Raw genomic sequence first — 21210 nt, 5'->3', positions numbered from 1 at the left:
TACCTGGCTATCATAATAAACTAGGAGAAGTGTGTGGTTGTACCTGGCTATCATAATAAACTAGGAGAAGTGTGTGGTGGTACCTGGTTATCATATAAACTAGGAGAAGTGTGTGGTGGTACCTGGCTATCATATAAACTAGGAGAAGTGTGTTGTTGTACCTGGCTATCATATATAATAGGAGAAGTGTGTGGTGGTACCTGGCTATCATATAATATATAATAGGAGAAGTGTGTGGTTGTACCTGGCTATAATATAGTATATAATAGGAGAAGTGTGTTGTTGTACCTGGCTATCATATATAATAGGAGAAGTGTGTGGTGGTACCTGGCTATCATATAATATATAATAGGAGAAGTGTGTGGTGGTACCTGGCTATCATATATAATAGGAGAAGTGTGTGGTTGTACCTGGCTATCATATATAATAGGAGAAGTGTGTGGTTGTACCTGGCTATCATATATAATAGGAGAAGTGTGTGGTTGTACCTGGCTATCATATATAATATATAATAGGAGAAGTGTGTGGTTGTACCTGGCTATCATATATAATAGGAGAAGTGTGTGGTTGTACCTGGCTATCATATAAAATATATAATAGGAGAAGTGTGTGGTTGTACCTGGCTATCATATATAATATATAATAGGAGAAGTGTGTGGTTGTACCTGGCTATCATATATAATATATAATAGGAGAAGTGTGTGGTTGTACCTGGCTATCATATATAATAGGAGAAGTGTGTGGTGGTACCTGGCTATCATATAGTATATAATAAGAGATGTGTGTGGTTGTACCTGGCTATCATATATAATAGGAGAAGTGTGTGGTGGTACCTGGCTATCATATAGTATATAATAAGAGATGTGTGTGGTTGTACCTGGCTATCATATATAATAGGAGAAGTGTGTGGTTGTACCTGGCTATCATATATAGTATATAATAGGAGAAGTGTGTGGTTGTACCTGGCTATCCGCCTGACCCCCTGGCTCCTGTGCGCTGACAGGCAGGTGGTGGCCGGGGTGCTGCCCCCTGCTGCTCAGACCCTGCAGGTGCAGGTGGGTGCAGCTCTTCTCCTTGGCGATGCAGACGGCGTGGGGGGGCGGGCCCCGTAGGCCCAGCCTATCACAGACCAGTGAGGTCAGCACCACGCAGTCGTCCCAGAAGCACACGCAGCCGTCTGGGCGGAGCCCCGCCGACGCCAGCCAATCACAGATGCGCGCGCAGTGCTGGTCGTCGCGGCGATGGTCAGGGAGGTCGGGCAGCGGCAGGAAGTGGTCCACCATCTTGGAGGCGAAGTGGTTGGGGTCTCCGTCCACTAGGAGGAGCTGTTTCACACACACACACACACACACACACACACAGGAACGTTGCTTTAAAACCCTTTTAGAAGTGGTTGGGGTCTCCGTCCACTAGGAGGAGCTGTTTCACACACAGACAGGAATGTTGCTTTAATAAACATTGAGTGTGTGCTCAGTGTAGTGAGTGCAGCGGGCGTGACGTTGTAGAGTGCATTCAGTTAAGAGGCAGCTGTGTGCTTTTTCAGTCGGAAATCTTTCTTAAACACAGCAGTTGCTAACGTAACGTTGCTCTTTCTAATGTTTTTTATCCCACATTTTTTGCAACCCATCTTTCTCACCCGGTGACTACCTAACCTGTAGTCCTGGTTTCCACTCTCCCCCTGCCGCGCCAGGGGACATTGGGGAGCACCTGGCTGTCTAGGGGGAGGTAGTATAGAAACCAGGACTACTGCATGTTTTTGTGTGAGGGCCTATGCCCAAGGAGATATGGGGAGAACATGCAAACTCACCACAGAGAGGCCCTATCGCCAACCCCACCTAGGGTGTGGGTGCTGATGACGCGGGTGGAGGAACACGCCCCCAGCGCCCACAGCTTCCCCCGGCGGGAATCGAACCCAGGACCTTCTAGCTGTGAGGCGAAGTGCTAACCACTGCACCACCGTGCCCCCTCTAACGTAACGTTGCTATTGAAAGATCAACAAGCTCACTGTGAGCTTGTAGATCTGCTATTTTTCAATAGTTAAAGCATTCAATAATTCTAGGCCTAAATGGGTTAATAACTTTTACCTTGATGTTGTAGTGTCCGGCTGCCTCCCAGATGAACTTCTTGCTGTAGGAACCTGCTCCCACCACCAGCACCGTCTTGTTCTCCATCAGGAAGCGCTGGGATCGAACCAGCGGCGCGAGGAGCAGCGTTCCCCGCTCAGCCTCCGTCTCCTTGTCCCAGCGCTCCTCCTCCTGCACCACACCGCCCCCTGCTGGGGGGAGCAGGGAGGAGCGCAGGCAGAGGGAGGGGTGGAGACCCAGCACCACCGCACGGATGACCAAGTCCTCCACCGTGAAGAGGAGGTCCACTCCTGGTGGAGATACATTATAAACATATTATAATATGATGATACATTATAAACATATTATAATGATGACCGAGTCCTCCACCGTGAAGTAGGGCATTCACCAATAGTGATTTTTAGTATTCGAATTATTCGACCTCAAAGTATTCGAATAGTCGAATATTCGCCAGGACTGGCCAAACTGTCAAATATTAAGTAAGCAAGAGGCGAACATTGTGAAAAATGCTCATAACGCCTCGCAACAATATTTATCTGTGGAACCGAGTCACATTAAATGTAATGCCTACAATTCCAAGTGCTTGTCAGGGTGGGGTCCCCAGTTCAAATATGTTTATTTTGGGGGGGGGTCACGGCCTAAAAAGGTTTGGGAACCATTGACAACTCATTCTTATGACTTCCTATCCAGCCAAGCTTTATAAACTATATATTTTTTAAAGAGAAAAAAAAAAAAAAACGAATATTCGACTTTGGTGAACAACGTCGAATAGTGACTTTGATATTTGAATATTCTAATATTTGGTGAATGCCCTGATGTGAAGAGGAGGTCCACACATAGAAACATTATGATAGGATAGAGAAGGTCCTGACAGACACATTTAAAGGGGAAGTCTGTGTGTATACAAACTCCCCCTCTCCTCTATGACAGGCATCAAACAGGTCGTTCTCATTGACAAGAGAGATCACTAACGAGTACTTGACACTTTTATGGCCCAATCAATTACCTCAGTGCACAACCCCTTTGAAGTTCAAAGGGAGCAATTAGCCAGTAGCTATGCCTCTCCCCTAAAAGCTTTTGTCCAATGCTAGCTTAGCAACCGGCAGCTTGCCAAGGCTGTTGCCAGGGCAAACCTTAGCAAGCAGGAAGTTATTCTAAGCTAGCATTGGACAAAAGCTTTTTGGGAGGGGCATAGCTACTGGCTAATTAAGAGCTCTGGCTGAGCTCCCCCTCCCCTCATCTCTGCAAGGGAGAACATAAACAGTGGAACAGAACCAACATACAGCCAGGCGGATGTGTCTTTCTGCAAGGAAACATCCCAGCACAACAATATAGTGGCTGATAGAGGGAAATGACTGCTAAAACATTTATATATACAGTAAATACAAAAAATAGGCTTAAAGTTTCCTAGTTTCCCTTTTAAAACATTGTGATAGGATAGAGGAGAACCCACCCATCATGTCGCTCTGGGCCCCGGCTCCGCCCCTCTCCTGGGGGCTCATGTTGTCCTCCGTCTCCATGACGACCCGCATGGCGTCCAGGGCGGTGTGGGCGGCCAGGCGGCGCAGGGTGACGGGCAGCTGGGGGTCCCTGAGACCCAACGCACTCAGACAGCTCTCCAACGACTGGACCACCGACCGGCTGGACGACAGGGGGCTGTCACCCTGTCCTACCCTACACACCAACTGATAGAGAGACAGACACTGTTAGACACTGTCACCCTGTCCTACCCTACACACCAACTGTAAGGTAAGGTAAACTTTATTGTCCACAAGGGAAATGTTGCTTGGGCTTTCACCTCTGCAGCCACACATAAAACATCAATGACAAAAGACATAATATAAATCCATACAGGGGGGGACACAACATTACACAGTGCACAAAAAGGTAGTTGATCTAATCTCACATTCAATGCTGTTTCAGAGCCTCGTTCAACATTTTAATTGATGCTGTTACAAAGGATTGTTTTAAACCTAACATAGTTGCATGTAGGTTCACTGTACCTTCTGTTTTAAACCTAACATAGTTCCATGTAGGTTCACTGTACCTTCTGTTTTAAACCTAACATAGTTCCATGTCGGTTCACTGTACCTTCTGCCAGAGGGCAGGAGTACACATTCTCCATGTAAAACATGGGTAGCATCACTCACTATTTATTGAGCCTGTCTTAGTGTGGTCTGCTCATAAATAGACTGCAGAGAGGGGAGTTGTCTTACTCCGATGATCTTCCCTGCAGTCTGAACCAATCTGAGCAATTTGGACCTCAGTTGCACTGAGAGATTACCAAACCAAACTGTGATGCCAAATCTGACCAGGCTTTCCAAAACCACTCGATAGAACTGATAGAGAGAGACACACTGTTAGACAGGGGGCTGTCACCCTGTCCTACCCTACACACCAACTGATAGAGACACTGTTAGACACTGTCACCCTGTCCTACCCTACACACCAACTGATAGAGACACTGTTAGACACTGTCACCCTGTCCCACCCTGCACACCAACTGACAGAGACACTGTTAGACCCTGTCACCTTGTCCCACCCTACACACCAACTGACAGAGACACTGTTAGACACTGTCACCCTGTCCTACCCTGCACACCAACTGACAGAGACACTGTTAGACCCTGTCACCCTGTCCTACCCTACACACCAACTGACAGAGACACTGTTAGACCCTGTCACCCTGTCCTACCCTGCGCACCAACTGACAGAGACACTGTTAGACACTGTCGCCCTGTCCTACCCTGCACACCAACTGACACAGAGAGACACTGTTAGACACTGTCACCCTGTCCCACCCTGCACACCAACTGATAGATACACTGTTAGACACTGTCACCCTGTCCCACCCTGCACACCAACTGATAGAGACACTGTTAGACACTGTCACCCTGTCCTACCCTGCACACCAACTGACACAGAGACACTGTTAGACACTGTCACCCTGTCCTACCCTACACACCAACTGACAGAGACACTGTTAGACACTGTCACCTTGTCCCACCCTGCACACCAACTGACAGAGACACTGTTAGACACTGTCACCCTGTCCTACCCTACACACCAACTGACAGAGACACTGTTAGACACTGTCACCTTGTCCCACCCTACACACCAACTGACAGAGACACTGTTAGACACTGTCACCCTGTCCCACCCTGCACACCAACTGATAGAGACACTGTTAGACACTGTCACCTTGTCCCACCCTGCACACCAACTGACAGAGACACTGTTAGACACTGTCACCCTGTCCTACCCTGCACACCAACTGACAGAGACACTGTTAGACACTGTCACCTTGTCCCACCCTACACACCAACTGACAGAGACACTGTTAGACACTGTCACCCTGTCCTACCCTGCACACCAACTGACAGAGACACTGTTAGACACTGTCGCCCTGTCCTACCCTGCACACCAACTGACACAGAGAGACACTGTTAGACACTGTCACCCTGTCCTACCCTGCACACCAACTGACAGAGACACTGTTAGACACTGTCGCCCTGTCCTACCCTGCACACCAACTGACACAGAGAGACACTGTTAGACACTGTCACCCTGTCCCACCCTGCACACCAACTGATAGAGACACTGTTAGACACTGTCACCTTGTCCCACCCTGCACACCAACTGACAGAGACACTGTTAGACACTGTCACCTTGTCCCACCCTACACACCAACTGATAGAGACACTGTTAGACACTGTCACCTTGTCCTACCCTGCACACCAACTGATAGAGACACTGTTAGACACTGTCACCTTGTCCTACCCTACACACCAACTGACAGAGACACTGTTAGACACTGTCACCTTGTCCCACCCTGCACACCAACTGACACAGAGAGACACTGTTAGACACTGTCACCCTGTCCTACCCTGCACACCAACTGACAGAGACACTGTTAGACACTGTCACCCTGTCCTACCCTGCACACCAACTGACAGAGACACTGTTAGACACTGTCACCTTGTCCCACCCTGCACACCAACTGACACAGAGAGACACTGTTAGACACTGTCACCCTGTCCTACCCTGCACACCAACTGACAGAGACACTGTTAGACACTGTCACCTTGTCCCACCCTACACACCAACTGATAGAGAGAGAGACACTGTTAGACACTGTCACCCTGTCCTGTCCTACCCTGCACACCAACTGACAGAGACACTGTTAGACACTGTCACCTTGTCCCACCCTACACACCAACTGATAGAGACACTGTTAGACACTGTCACCCTGTCCTACCCTGCACACCAACTGATAGAGACACTGTTAGACACTGTCACCTTGTCCTACCCTACACACCAACTGACAGAGACACTGTTAGACACTGTCACCTTGTCCCACCCTGCACACCAACTGACACAGAGAGACACTGTTAGACACTGTCACCCTGTCCTACCCTGCACACCAACTGACAGAGACACTGTTAGACACTGTCACCCTGTCCTACCCTGCACACCAACTGACAGAGACACTGTTAGACACTGTCACCTTGTCCCACCCTGCACACCAACTGACACAGAGAGACACTGTTAGACACTGTCACCCTGTCCTACCCTGCACACCAACTGACAGAGACACTGTTAGACACTGTCACCTTGTCCCACCCTACACACCAACTGATAGAGAGAGAGACACTGTTAGACACTGTCACCCTGTCCTGTCCTACCCTGCACACCAACTGACAGAGACACTGTTAGACACTGTCACCTTGTCCCACCCTACACACCAACTGATAGAGAGAGAGACACTGTTAGACACTGTCACCCTGTCCCACCCTACACACCAACTGATAGAGAGAGAGACACTGTTAGACACTGTCACCTTGTCCCACCCTACACACCAACTGATAGAGAGAGAGACACTGTTAGACACTGTCACCCTGTCCCACCCTACACACCAACTGATAGAGAGAGAGACACTGTTAGACACTGTCGCCCTGTCCTGTCCTACCCTGCACACCAACTGACAGAGACACTGTTAGACACTGTCACCTTGTCCCACCCTACACACCAACTGATAGAGAGAGAGACACTGTTAGACACTGTCACCCTGTCCCACCCTACACACCAACTGATAGAGAGAGAGACACTGTTAGACACTGTCACCCTGTCCCACCCTACACACCAACTGATAGAGAGAGAGACACTGTTAGACACTGTCACCTTGTCCCACCCTACACACCAACTGATAGAGAGAGAGACACTGTTAGACACTGTCACCCTGTCCCACCCTACACACCAACTGATAGAGAGAGAGACACTGTTAGACACTGTCGCCCTGTCCTACCCTGCACACCAACTGACACAGAGAGACACTGTTAGACACTGTCACCCTGTCCCACCCTGCACACCAACTGATAGAGACACTGTTAGACACTGTCACCTTGTCCCACCCTGCACACCAACTGACAGAGACACTGTTAGACACTGTCACCTTGTCCCACCCTGCACACCAACTGATAGAGACACTGTTAGACACTGTCACCTTGTCCTACCCTACACACCAACTGACAGAGACACTGTTAGACACTGTCACCTTGTCCCACCCTGCACACCAACTGACACAGAGAGACACTGTTAGACACTGTCACCCTGTCCTACCCTGCACACCAACTGACAGAGACACTGTTAGACACTGTCACCCTGTCCTACCCTGCACACCAACTGACAGAGACACTGTTAGACACTGTCACCTTGTCCCACCCTGCACACCAACTGACACAGAGAGACACTGTTAGACACTGTCACCCTGTCCTACCCTGCACACCAACTGACAGAGACACTGTTAGACACTGTCACCTTGTCCCACCCTACACACCAACTGATAGAGAGAGAGACACTGTTAGACACTGTCACCCTGTCCTGTCCTACCCTGCACACCAACTGACAGAGACACTGTTAGACACTGTCACCTTGTCCCACCCTACACACCAACTGATAGAGAGAGAGACACTGTTAGACACTGTCACCCTGTCCCACCCTACACACCAACTGATAGAGAGAGAGACACTGTTAGACACTGTCACCTTGTCCCACCCTACACACCAACTGATAGAGAGAGAGACACTGTTAGACACTGTCACCCTGTCCCACCCTACACACCAACTGATAGAGAGAGAGACACTGTTAGACACTGTCGCCCTGTCCTGTCCTACCCTGCACACCAACTGACAGAGACACTGTTAGACACTGTCACCTTGTCCCACCCTACACACCAACTGATAGAGAGAGAGACACTGTTAGACACTGTCACCCTGTCCCACCCTACACACCAACTGATAGAGAGAGAGACACTGTTAGACACTGTCACCCTGTCCCACCCTACACACCAACTGATAGAGAGAGAGACACTGTTAGACACTGTCACCTTGTCCCACCCTACACACCAACTGATAGAGAGAGAGACACTGTTAGACACTGTCACCCTGTCCCACCCTACACACCAACTGATAGAGAGAGAGACACTGTTAGACACTGTCGCCCTGTCCTACCCTGCACACCAACTGACACAGAGAGACACTGTTAGACACTGTCACCCTGTCCCACCCTGCACACCAACTGATAGAGACACTGTTAGACACTGTCACCTTGTCCCACCCTGCACACCAACTGACAGAGACACTGTTAGACACTGTCACCCTGTCCTACCCTGCACACCAACTGACAGAGACACTGTTAGACACTGTCACCTTGTCCCACCCTACACACCAACTGATAGAGAGAGAGACACTGTTAGACACTGTCACCCTGTCCTGTCCTGTCCTACCCTGCACACCAACTGACAGAGACACTGTTAGACACTGTCACCTTGTCCCACCCTACACACCAACTGATAGAGAGAGAGACACTGTTAGACACTGTCACCCTGTCCCACCCTACACACCAACTGATAGAGAGAGAGACACTGTTAGACACTGTCACCTTGTCCCACCCTACACACCAACTGATAGAGAGAGAGACACTGTTAGACACTGTCACCTTGTCCCACCCTACACACCAACTGATAGAGAGAGAGACACTGTTAGACACTGTCACCTTGTCCCACCCTACACACCAACTGATAGAGAGAGAGACAGACACTGTTAGACACTGTCACCCTGTCCCACCCTACACACCAACTGATAGAGAGAGAGAGACACACTGTTACACCCCCCACCCTGCACACCAACTCTCCTTTTGCACAAAGTAGTGCAATGCAAGATAGAGGGCGCCAGATCCCTTTTAGTCACACCCTACGCCTACTTCCTGTTCATCCACAGAGCATTGATTCTAGTAATGTTCTCCATTAGATTAAAGTGCTTTCTTTTCACTTTTTTCAACTTGGGATGGTAAAAAGATGAGGCAGACAAATAAAATGTATTTTGACAAGTAATAAAAGTAGAAAAAAGTGAAAAGAAAGCACTTTAATCTGATGGAGAAAACAACTAGAATCAATGCTCTGTGGATGAACAGGAAGTAGTGGTAGGGTGTGACTCACAGAGATCTGGCGCCCTCTATCTTGCATTGCACTACTTTGTGCAAAAGGACACAGAGACAGACACACTGTTACACCCCCCACTCTACACACCAACTGACACAGAGACAGACTGTTACACCCCCCCTCTACACACCAACTGACACAGAGACAGACACACTGTTACACCCCCCCTCTACACACCAACTGACACAGAGACAGACTGTTACACCCCCCACTCTACACACCAACTGACACAGAGACAGACTGTTACACCCCCCGTCTACACACCAACTGACACAGAGACAGACACACTGTTACACCCCCCCTCTACACACCAACTGACACAGAGACAGACTGTTACACCCCCACTCTACACACCAACTGACACAGAGACAGACTGTTACACCCCCCACTCTACACACCAACTGACACAGAGACAGACAGACTGTTACACCCCCACTCTACACACCAACTGACACAGAGACAGACACACTGTTACACCCCCACTCTACACACCAACTGACACAGAGACAGACACACTGTTACACCCCCACTCTACACACCAACTGACACAGAGACACATTGTACCTTGTAGAGCAGTGGGGGGGGGGGGGGGGGGGGGGGGGGTAGGGTACCTTGTAGAGCAGTGGGACGTCCTGTGGAGAGCGGGTCACGATGGCAGACACCCTGAACGCCACCTTTTCAACCTCTGGATCTGATGACATCATAAACATTATATCATAATGTTTTAATACAGGATGACATCATAAACATTATAATATAATGTTTTAATACAGGATGACATCATAAACATGTTTTAATTCAGGCCTCACATCGCTCTTGGTTTCTGTAAAATCTCAAGGCTGTGTACTCTATAAGACCCTCTCAGTGCACTGGTCCCAGGCAGGGCTGTGTACTCTAGCCCCAGGCTTCATAAGAGGCCTCCTCACCAGTGCACTGGTCCCAGGCAGAGCTCTGTACTCTATAAGGCCTCAGAGCTGTGTACTCTATAAGGCCTCAGAGCTGTGTACTCTATAAGGCCTCACCAGTACACTGCTCCCAGGGCAGAGCTGTGTACTCTATAAGGCCTCACCAGTACACTGCTCCCAGGGCAGAGCTGTGTACTCTATAAGGCCTCACCAGTACACTGCTCCCAGGTAGAGCTGTGTACTCTATAAGGTCTCACCAGTGCACTGCTCCCAGGGCAGAGCTGTGTACTCTATAAGGCCTCACCAGTACACTGCTCCCAGGGCAGAGCTGTGTACTCTATAAGGCCTCAGAGCTGTGTACTCTATAAGGTCTCACCAGTGCACTGCTCCCAGGCAGAGCTGTGTACTCTATAAGGCCTCAGAGCTGTGTACTCTATAAGGTCTCACCAGTGCACTGCTCCCAGGCAGAGCTGTGTACTCTATAAGGTCTCACCAGTACACTGCTCCCAGGGCAGAGCTGTGTACTCTATAAGGTCTCACCAGTGCACTGCTCCCAGGGCAGAGCTGTGTACTCTATAAGACCTCACCAGTACACTGCTCCCAGGGCAGAGCTGTGTACTCTATAAGGTCTCACCAGTGCACTGCTCCCAGGGCAGAGCTGTGTACTCTATAAGGCCTCACCAGTGCACTGCTCCCAGGGCAGAGCTGTGTACTCTATAAGGTCTCACCAGTGCACTGCTCCCAGGGCAGAGCTGTGTACTCTATAAGGTCTCACCAGTGCACTGCTCCCAGGGCAGAGCTGTGTACTCTATAAGGTCTCACCAGTGCACTGCTCCCAGGGCAGAGCTGTGTACTCTATAAGGTCTCACCAGTGCACTGGTCCCAGGCAGAGCTGTGTACTCTATAAGGTCTCACCAGTGCACTGCTCCCAGGCAGAGCTGTGTACTCTATAAGGCCTCACCAGTGCACTGCTCCCAGGCAGAGCTGTGTACTCTATAAGGCCTCAGAGCTGTGTACTCTATAAGGCCTCAGAGCTGTGTACTCTATAAGGCCTCAGAGCTGTGTACTCTATAAGGTCTCACCAGTGCACTGCTCCCAGGCAGAGCTCTCTACTCGAGGCCCAGGCTTCAGGCCCGGGCAGAAGGCCTCCAGCAGAACGGCCTCTCCAGGAAGCAGACGGTGGATCAGCGGGACCAGCCTGGACCACAGCTCCTCTCTGCTGCTCCGCTCTACGAACTGCACTGCCCCCTGGTGGTGGGGCTCCGCAAACCTCCCTCCACTCAGCCTGAGCACCACCTGCACCCAGAACACCACGTTAAAACCTCCATCAGCCTGAGCACCACCTGAAGAACACCACATTAAAACCTCCTCCACCCACCACCTGCAGCAAGAACAACACGTTAATTCATGTTTTAAACACGACGATGACATTAATTAAACGTAACAAGGACTATTGTTGATATGTTGAGAGACTGGGAAAGTCCTTTGTGCCGGTTGCTCTCCAGTTATACAATGAGACACAACGGTCACATGATATATAGGAACTATAGTCAACTTTTTCCGGATGCTAAAATAAAAATGTTTCGAAAATATTTTATCCACTGCTTTCCAACGCCCCATAGTGCATTGCGCAGACGTTGTACTGAGCTTCCGGCGCCGCAGCCGAGTGTGATCTACAAGCTCACAACGGCTGCATCTGCAACGCGACGTGAGCTTGTATGTCTGCTGTTAACCGGAAGTGTGGTGCAAATAATCTCCAGTAAACTCCCGCGGAAAGAGGTGGATAAAAATATATAAAAATAATCATTTTGGCCATTATCAGGCTGACACTTTGTTTACATCCAAAAGTGTCAGCCTGACAGTGGACAAAATGATTATTTTATCATTATTTTACGTTTTTTGTGAACATCTTTGAACAGAAACACTTATATGAAGCATGTTTTTTTGTAAAATATTTTCGAACATTATTTTTAATTTAGCTTCGGTTTTTCTGACCTCTAAGGACTTTTTCCAGAGAGGGTTTCATGTGGTGCTTTTGCTGTGTCACTTTTCTTGCTTTAGTTCTTTGCACTGACCAATGGACACTTTTTGTTTGGTTCTGCACTATTAGGTTGAGTCGGTAGTATTGAGTATTTTTGCTGTGTTTGACAGGGTGTTGAGATACTTATTTAGCACTGACTGGCATTGACAGTTATTGACACTCTTTTGTTTGGCACTGTATTGATGAGTTGTGCTTTAACCCTGCAAGGCCCAGCGTTGCTTTTTGGCAACATTTTTTAAATCATTTTTTAAAAAATGTTATAATTAGTTTTCCTGTTCTTTTTTCACATTAACATCACCATTAAATCATATATGCAAATCATATTTGCATATAAATACCCCCCACAGAGACTGACATTCACACCTCCCAGAGAAGTTGAAATTCCAGCAGCAACATCTCACTTTTTAACTGAAGCTATTCCTCACTAAAACATAAGTAAAATGCCTGTAATATTTTTTTCGTGATCATTAGAATGTCTAGAACACGTGCATTTGTTAATATTGTGAAAAATATCCCCAAAATGCTAATTAGAGCATGATTTATGATTTATGATTTATGGCTATAAAACCTTACAAAAACATTATTATTTTTTTTAAATTACATTTTCCTGTGATTAGGACAACACCATCTGATTTTTTTTTTTTTTTTTTGGCCAGTAGAAATTAATTCGGGGTCTTGCAGGGTTAAGTATTACAGACCCGCTCTGTCTTCTTCACGGGTTCAGACTCCAGGAAGTCGTCCATCTTGGTTCTAATGGTGTCCAGCTGCTGCTCCGTTTCCGTGGTAACCAGGTGTACCACTTCCACCGTCTGGTCACCGGAGGGCGCCAGAGACTCCGCCTGACCACAAGGTTATGAGAGTTAACAATTTAGGCATTTAGCAGACGCTTTTAATCCAAAGTGACTTACAATAAGCAGGTAATACATCAATATAATAAGCAAGATAATATGTCATTACATCAACAACAATATAACAAATGCATAGGAATATCAATGTAGAAAAACAATAACATAGGTAGACCACGCACCTAATCAATAAAAAACATTTCTAAAACCTAAAAATGCTATCTAGCTTCATGTATGGTCAATGAGGGAAGAGGAGTGTTACAGTAGTGCTATGGGTTTAGGTGGAGTCTGAAGAGGAGAGTCTTCAGTCCACGGGGAGGGAGTTTATTCCACAGTTTGGGAGCCAGGAGGGCAAACTGTCTCGGACGAGTGGATTTTTGTCCTGGGGTTTTTAGCGAGGGTTCTGTCAGCATCCCTGTGTTGGCTGATCTGAGTGAACGGGTGGGGGTGTAGGTGATCAGGTTTTGACTCTGGGTGAGGAAGGGTCTGATTCTACAGATGTTATAGAGTGTGAACCTACAGGACCGGGTGGCTGATGCAATGTGTGCCTTGAATGATAGCTGGCTGTCCAGGACCACACCAAGGTTTCTAGCAGTAGGAACTGAAGTCACCGATGCATTTTCTATGGAAATAGTGAGATCTTGCATGGGGCAAGACTTAGCTGGGAAGAAGAAAGCTCCATCTTTCTTGTCCGGGTTCAGTTAACTAAAACTATCTGCAAATAAACCAAGGTTATGAGAGTTAAAGGGGTACTGTCACTTTAAAAAGTCATCTTAAAATAGGAGTTAATATTTTTATGATGTCATTGTGGGAATGTGCAATTATAAGCCAATCAAATTAATTGACTGTATTTAGACTACTTACTGTACTGGTCAGCTGTTGTTAGGGACTATTTCAGACTGTTTTCAGAGAGACCACGTGACCTGCTGTATCATACTATTATAATTTCGGGGCGTGTCAGCGGGCCTTTAACTAAAACTATCTGCAAATAAACCAAAAGAACTACAGTCCGGTTAACTAAAATAATGTAACCAAGGCTTATAAAAGAAGAACAATGACTGTAAAATAACTAAAACAAACTGATAAGGGGAATCTATGTAACTTTAACATGTTTAATATATGTGTATACATTATTTAGCAGTCATTTCCCTCTATCAGTCACTATATTATTGTGCTGGGTGTTTTTCTTGCAGTAAGACTCATCCCCCTGGCTGTATTCTGGTTCTGTTCCACTGTTTATGTTGAAATTCTTCCCTTGGAGGGAGGTTTTTGTCAGGAGAAGCTCAGCCAGAGCTCTGAATTGCTCCCTTTGAACTTCAAAGGGGTTGTGCACTGAGGTAATTGTTGGGCCATAAAAGTGTTAAGTGCTCGTTAGTGATCTCTCTTATCAATGAAAACGACTTGTTTGATGCCTGTCATAGAAGGGGGGAGGGGGGATGTGTTTGTATACACACAGACTTGCCTAGTTCCCTTTTAAGTGCAGAGAAAATGTCCTAAAGTTGCACATTTACATGAAAACATGACAAAGACAGGAACTAATGAAAGGTTCCAAGGCGTAGTACCTGTGACTGTCCACCAGATGGCATCAGCAGGGCCAGGGTGCGGGGTGTGGGGATGGAGGCGTTCTGTGCAGCACACACAGAGTTAAACAGGGTTACCAGAGGTCACAACTAAAGACATGATAACAACCTGAAATGACAAAACAGGTTGAACTGAAATGAATATTTATATAATAACCAGTGAGACGCCCTAAAGGGCGAGGTCGCACAGGATGGAATTCATTTGCACTCCCTAGAGGCCAAGGAAAAACCCTTTCCTTGCATTTTTCACATCAGCCTTTTATAGCGCCACCAGGAGGCTGACTTATGTAAGACACATTCTTTGCTATTACTCCATCAGATTTTCTCCAACAATCATGCAAATCAGTACACAGTATGTCGATAGTCATGTGATCAAGTCTGATCCGTCTGATATTTCATATTCCATCCTAATTGGCTAATATTGGCTTCCAAAGTCTGCAGGATTGCTCCGTTTTTGAACAAAATGCCTCAAATCATGCATGCAGCCATGAAAGGTCTAAGATTGGTGAAGAACACATGCCAACTTTTTACATTGGTCTATTATAGCGCCACCAGGAGGCCTGGCTGGTGGAGACATGTGCTCTATAGCGCCACCAGGACGCCTGGCCTGGTGGAGACCTGTGCTCCGAAGAGCACTGCTTCTAGTTTGCAAGTGTGATTAGAGTTGCGGTTGGTTGTTTAAGTTGGACAAAATGTGGACAAAGTATATTCCTAAATATGGATATGACTGACTTCTGACATCATAGATGTCTTATGTTATAGACCACATGAGACTCACACTATATGTCCATATATGAGCATTCCAAGCTAAGGGCTTAAAGGTATATTCAGTGATTGTATTTCATTCAAATAAAAATATAATTGGTACATTTTCCTCACTAGAATGTGTGCTGACCATATAAGGACTTCCACCATGGCCCGTGTTGCGAGCATAGCTAGATTTGGTTTTCAGAGGTGGCCAGCCAGTCCTCGACCAATCAGGGTAGAGTATGGCCGTAGTTATGTTATGATGTTTAGTTATGATGGTTAAAATACAAGTTTTGAGAACCACAGTCGCTCTGAATTAAGAACGTCTGCTAAATGCCTAGATTGTAAACTACTGAACTCATAAAATGCCACAGTCTTGTAGTAAAACAGTATCATACATATCCTGAAGCTGGAGACGTAGGCCTACCGATATTCAGTGATTGGGTCTAATGATCAAAACGAGAACATTATAATGGTGTAAAAAATATAAAAAAAACTAAACATTTCCACGCTGTAAGGCCAGTAAGGGACAGGATGACCCCCGGCCACTTTCATTATCACTGAATACACCTTTAATGTTGATGACATCAAGGATCTCCATATATGGGCATACAAGGGACAAGGAAGGAATGTGATGTCACAATGTGATGTCACAACAATGTGATGTCATAAGTCAGGTTTTTCATAGTTAATAACAATAATCTGACCTGCATTAGGACCCTGGAGTTCAGGACGTCCGACCAGAACCTGTTGAGAGCTCCGGAGCCTCCCATTGGACAGTCCACCCCGTGTGTCACTTCCTGCTCCGCCCCCATGTAGGGGTCGCATGACAGGAAGTAGGTGACCTGGCGGGGCGGGTCGAAGGTGGCCAGGGAGGTGCGTCCGCCCAGGTCAAAGGTCACCGCCTTGTGGACCAATAGGGAGGAAGAGGAGGCGGGGCTAGAGAGCCAGGAGGGAGAGAGACACAACAACGCATCTCCTGCACGCACACACACACACACACACACACACACACACACACACACACACACACACACACACACACACACACGCGCACGCGCGCGCGCACACACACACACACACACACACACACACACACAAGGAAATTATTTCAGAAGGAAAGGACGTCACATGACATGTTGCAAGTAATAATGTGGTGGGTGGGTTTATATTAATGACTGACAGGTGGGAGGACCAATGGGTTACCTGGACTGCGTTGTCCCGCCTCCAGCAGCAGAGAGATGTAAGGCAGAGCAGAACCCAGGACACACAGACACATGTCAGAGTGATTGACACCTGTCAACACAACATATCATAATTAATACAATCATTCAGACTATTTCCCCTCTCAAGTCAAAGAGGAACAGCTTTTTCCTAGCCTAGTTCCAGACCCTGAATCGCTAGCCACACCCCTTTAAATTTTTGTTTTGGCGATTCAGGGGTCTAGAAGTGCTCTCATTGAAGAGTCCTTCCTCGTTCGAAAATCCGTACGGCGAATCAGCGTTGTGAATCAGCTTCTTGTGATCAGCGTGGGTGGGGCTTTCCCAGAACTCATGTGCGTTTCCAAGTAAACAAGCACTGCCGCCGTACCGTACCGTGCATCGCGTTGCGGAAAAATGCGGTAAATTGCGGTAAAATGCGATCGTATCGATCTCGCTATGAAACACCAGTAGCAGGCATGTTATGTTGTGTTTGATTACTAGTTCGTAGTGCTCCTATTCTGACTGTTTCTTTGGTTAGCAAGTAGCACTAGCAAGCAACAGGCTAGCCACTAGCCAGCCACATAACAACACTATGTCATGTGTTGGTCAGACGGTGAACCAATCGCTGAAGACTGCCTCTTTTTGGCAACGCCCATCTCAGCAATCGCCCTGGGTGGAAGGGTTAGGGTAATGGAGTGAAACGAAATGACAATTCAGGCTGAGTGTCAGGCTAGCTTTTTCCCACAGGCCATCAGACATTTAAATGCAAAGTGAGAAATAAAGCCCTTTGCACACAGGACAGTTGCGTTTGCTGCATGAATAAAACGCATTGGATTTGGTGTGCAATGCTGTGCGGAATCGGCGCTGCGGATCGCAAAAGGAGTCATAAAAGGAGTGATGAGTTTTTTTACCGCATGCGACAGGACGCACGAATCGAACTGGGTTTGATCGAGAAAGAAAAAAATGCACGGCCGCAGCCACTCGTCGCACGGCTAATTCGGATCCAGTGTGCATGAGGTCATAGAGAATCATTGTTTTCTTTTAAAAAATGAAATTGTCCGTTTTATCCATGCGGATAAACACACCTGTGTGCAAAGGGCTTTACTCTTTGCACTTTATTGGACTGATTATTATTGCCATGTGTCTGTTTGTTTATTAAGTACTGTAGGTCTTGTTTCATATGCTTTTATTATCATGTTTTTATTGTATTGGAGCTTCGGAGCGTAAGATTTTCACATGTATGAACCCAGTGCATCTAAGTGACAAATAAAATAAAGACAATCTGCATCTACATAATGAATACATCATTAATACACGTCTGAATGTTTCTGGCTGTGTATTTCTTCCCGTGGAGACAGCTCTACATTTTAACGTTGAAATGGAGTCTGTAAAGTAAAGACATTGTGTTGAGTTGACCCATGGCAGCCAAACATCTTTAATAATAATAATAGTTACCTACTTTCTCCCGAGGGGGAAATTCAGCCCAACCCAGCTGAGCAACTAGGGGTTAAGAGTCTTGCTCAGGGACACACATCCACATTGCTCTGGTTCCCCAGGCGGGCTCCCTAACCATTCAGCTATGGAATGGAACCTGGGACAACCAGGGGCTCTGGTTCCCCAGGCGGCTCCCTAACCATTCAGCTATGGAATGGAACCTGGGACAACCAGGGGCTCTGGTTCCCCAGGAGGCTCCCTAACCATTCAGCTATGGAATGGAACCTGGGACAACCAGGGGCTCTGGTTCCCCAGGCGGGCTCCCTAACCATTCAGCTATGGAATGGAACCTGGGACAACCAGGGGCTCTGGTTCCCCAGGAGGCTCCCTAACCATTCAGCTATGGAATGGAACCTGGGACAACCAGGGGCTCTGGTTCCCCAGGCGGGCTCCCTAACCATTCAGCTATGGAATGGAACCTGGGACAACCAGGGGCTCTGGTTCCCCAGGCGGGCTCCCTAACCATTCAGCTATGGAATGGAACCTGGGACAACCAGGGGCTCTGGTTCCCCAGGCGGCTCCCTAACCATTCAGCTATGGAATGGAACCTGGGACAACCAGGGGCTCTGGTTCCCCAGGCGGGCTCCCTAACCATTCAGCTATGGAATGGAACCTGGGACAACCAGGGGCTCTGGTTCCCCAGGCGGGCTCCCTAACCATTCAGCTATGGAATGGAACCTGGGACAACCAGGGGCTCTGGTTCCCCAGGCGGGCTCCCTAACCATTCAGCTATGGAATGGAACCTGGGACAACCAGGGGCTCTGGTTCCCCAGGCGGCTCCCTAACCATTCAGCTATGGAATGGAACCTGGGACAACCAGGGGCTCTGGTTCCCCAGGCGGGCTCCCTAACCATTCAGCTATGGAATGGAACCTGGGACAACCAGGGGCTCTGGTTCCCCAGGCGGCTCCCTAACCATTCAGCTATGGAATGGAACCTGGGACAACCAGGGGCTCTGGTTCCCCAGGCGGGCTCCCTAACCATTCAGCTATGGAATGGAACCTGGGACAACCAGGGGCTCTGGTTCCCCAGGCGGGCTCCCTAACCATTCAGCTATGGAATGGAACCTGGGACAACCAGGGGCTCTGGTTCCCCAGGCGGGCTCCCTAACCATTCAGCTATGGAATGGAACCTGGGACAACCAGGGGCTCTGGTTCCCCAGGCGGGCTCCCTAACCATTCAGCTATGGAATGGAACCTGGGACAACCAGGGGCTCTGGTTCCCCAGGCAGGCTCCCTAACCATTCAGCTATGGAATGGAACCTGCAGGGACAACCAGGGGCTCTGGTTCCCCAGGCGGCTCCCTAACCATTCAGCTATGGAATGGAACCTGGGACAACCAGGGGCTCTGGTTCCCCAGGCGGCTCCCTAACCATTCAGCTATGGAATGGAACCTGGGACAACCAGGGGCTCTGGTTCCCCAGGAGGCTCCCTAACCATTCAGCTATGGAATGGAACCTGGGACAACCAGGAGCTCTGGTTCCCCAGGCGGGCTCCCTAACCATTCAGCTATGGAATGGAACCTGGGACAACCAGGGGCTCTGGTTCCCCAGACGGGCTCCCTAACCATTCAGCTATGGAATGGAACCTGGGACAACCAGGGGCTCTGGTTCCCCAGGAGGCTCCCTAACCATTCAGCTATGGAATGGAACCTGGGACAACCAGGGGCTCTGGTTCCCCAGGCGGGCTCCCTAACCATTCAGCTATGGAATGGAACCTGGGACAACCAGGGGCTCTGGTTCCCCAGGAGGCTCCCTAACCATTCAGCTATGGAATGGAACCTGGGACAACCAGGGGCTCTGGTTCCCCAGGCTGGCTCCCTAACCATTCAGCTATGGAATGGAACCTGGGACAACCAGGGGCTCTGGTTCCCCAGGAGGCTCCCTAACCATTCAGCTATGGAATGGAACCTGGGACAACCAGGGGCTCTGGTTCCCCAGGCTGGCTCCCTAACCATTCAGCTATGGAATGGAACCTGGGACAACCAGGGGCTCTGGTTCCCCAGGCGGGCTCCCTAACCATTCAGCTATGGAATGGAACCTGACTAGTGTTACATACTGTACAGTATGTCTATTGTCTTGTTACTTGTTATACAAGCCAAGGTCTTTTATTTATTTTGTATTTAATTTAATGCTGCTGTTAAAGTGAACCCATTGGTTGGTTTAATAAATGGGTAAGTTTATCTCATAACCTACTGTTGTGGAACTTATTTTTTACGTATTATTCTGGGGAGGTTATGTTCTGTTTGGGTCATCATTTCATTTGATCTATCTTTTTTAAACACTCCAGACAGTAAAATCATAAACGTATAGTTAGTAAATATATAAAAGGCTGCCTGCCAGATATCATGCAGCACAGAGACTTTAAATCAGGGACGTGCTGGCCATTGGGAAAAGCGGGACAACTCCCGAGCGGCCGGTTCATTCCCGGCCGGTCCAGGCCGGCCATTAGGAAAAAAATAAAAATAGTTCCATTTTGGGGACTGGGCGGCCAACAAAGTAAATCGTCACTGTCGGGCAGAAACCTTGTATTTCCAAGTTTCAAATTTGTAATTTTTTTCGCAAAGCAAAACCATGCTTCATCATACAAGGCCGTCGCACAAAAGTTGTGAAAACAGCAGATCTACAAGCACACAACGCCTCGTGGTGCGAGGCGTTGTGTGCTTAAATCATTTTTAAAATTATAAACACAAAACAAACAGTTTTGGACATACAAGGTTTCCACCCGACAATGACAAAATATAACTCATGTAATTGGCCCACCGGCTTGTCACTTTGTCACAAATCTTTGAGTAGCAGCAGCGCTATAGAGAGAGA

At 48.0% G+C, this 21210-nt stretch overlaps 1 protein-coding gene across 1 annotated transcript in view; it reads right to left on the bottom strand.

The window, feature by feature from the left end:
- Positions 1–21210, bottom strand: part of LOC308302589 (carnosine synthase 1-like) — a gene marked incomplete at both ends in the record, with an annotated part of 29706 nt that overhangs the window by 4997 nt on the left and 3499 nt on the right. The window contains 9 exons of the mRNA XM_080746845.1: positions 963–1325; positions 2085–2374; positions 3538–3769; positions 10194–10273; positions 11570–11783; positions 13227–13367; positions 14936–14998; positions 16408–16679; positions 16907–16996. Coding sequence (XP_080602971.1) covers positions 963–1325; positions 2085–2374; positions 3538–3769; positions 10194–10273; positions 11570–11783; positions 13227–13367; positions 14936–14998; positions 16408–16679; positions 16907–16996 — 1745 coding nt within the window. The remainder of the gene's footprint in view (positions 1–962; positions 1326–2084; positions 2375–3537; positions 3770–10193; positions 10274–11569; positions 11784–13226; positions 13368–14935; positions 14999–16407; positions 16680–16906; positions 16997–21210) is intronic.

The sequence above is a fragment of the Nannobrachium achirus genome (genome assembly GCF_963921795.1).
Source record: "Nannobrachium achirus genome assembly, chromosome: 17".
NCBI classification, from domain to species: Eukaryota; Metazoa; Chordata; class Actinopteri; order Myctophiformes; family Myctophidae; genus Nannobrachium; species Nannobrachium achirus.
This window is presented reverse-complemented; position numbering and strand designations above follow the sequence as displayed.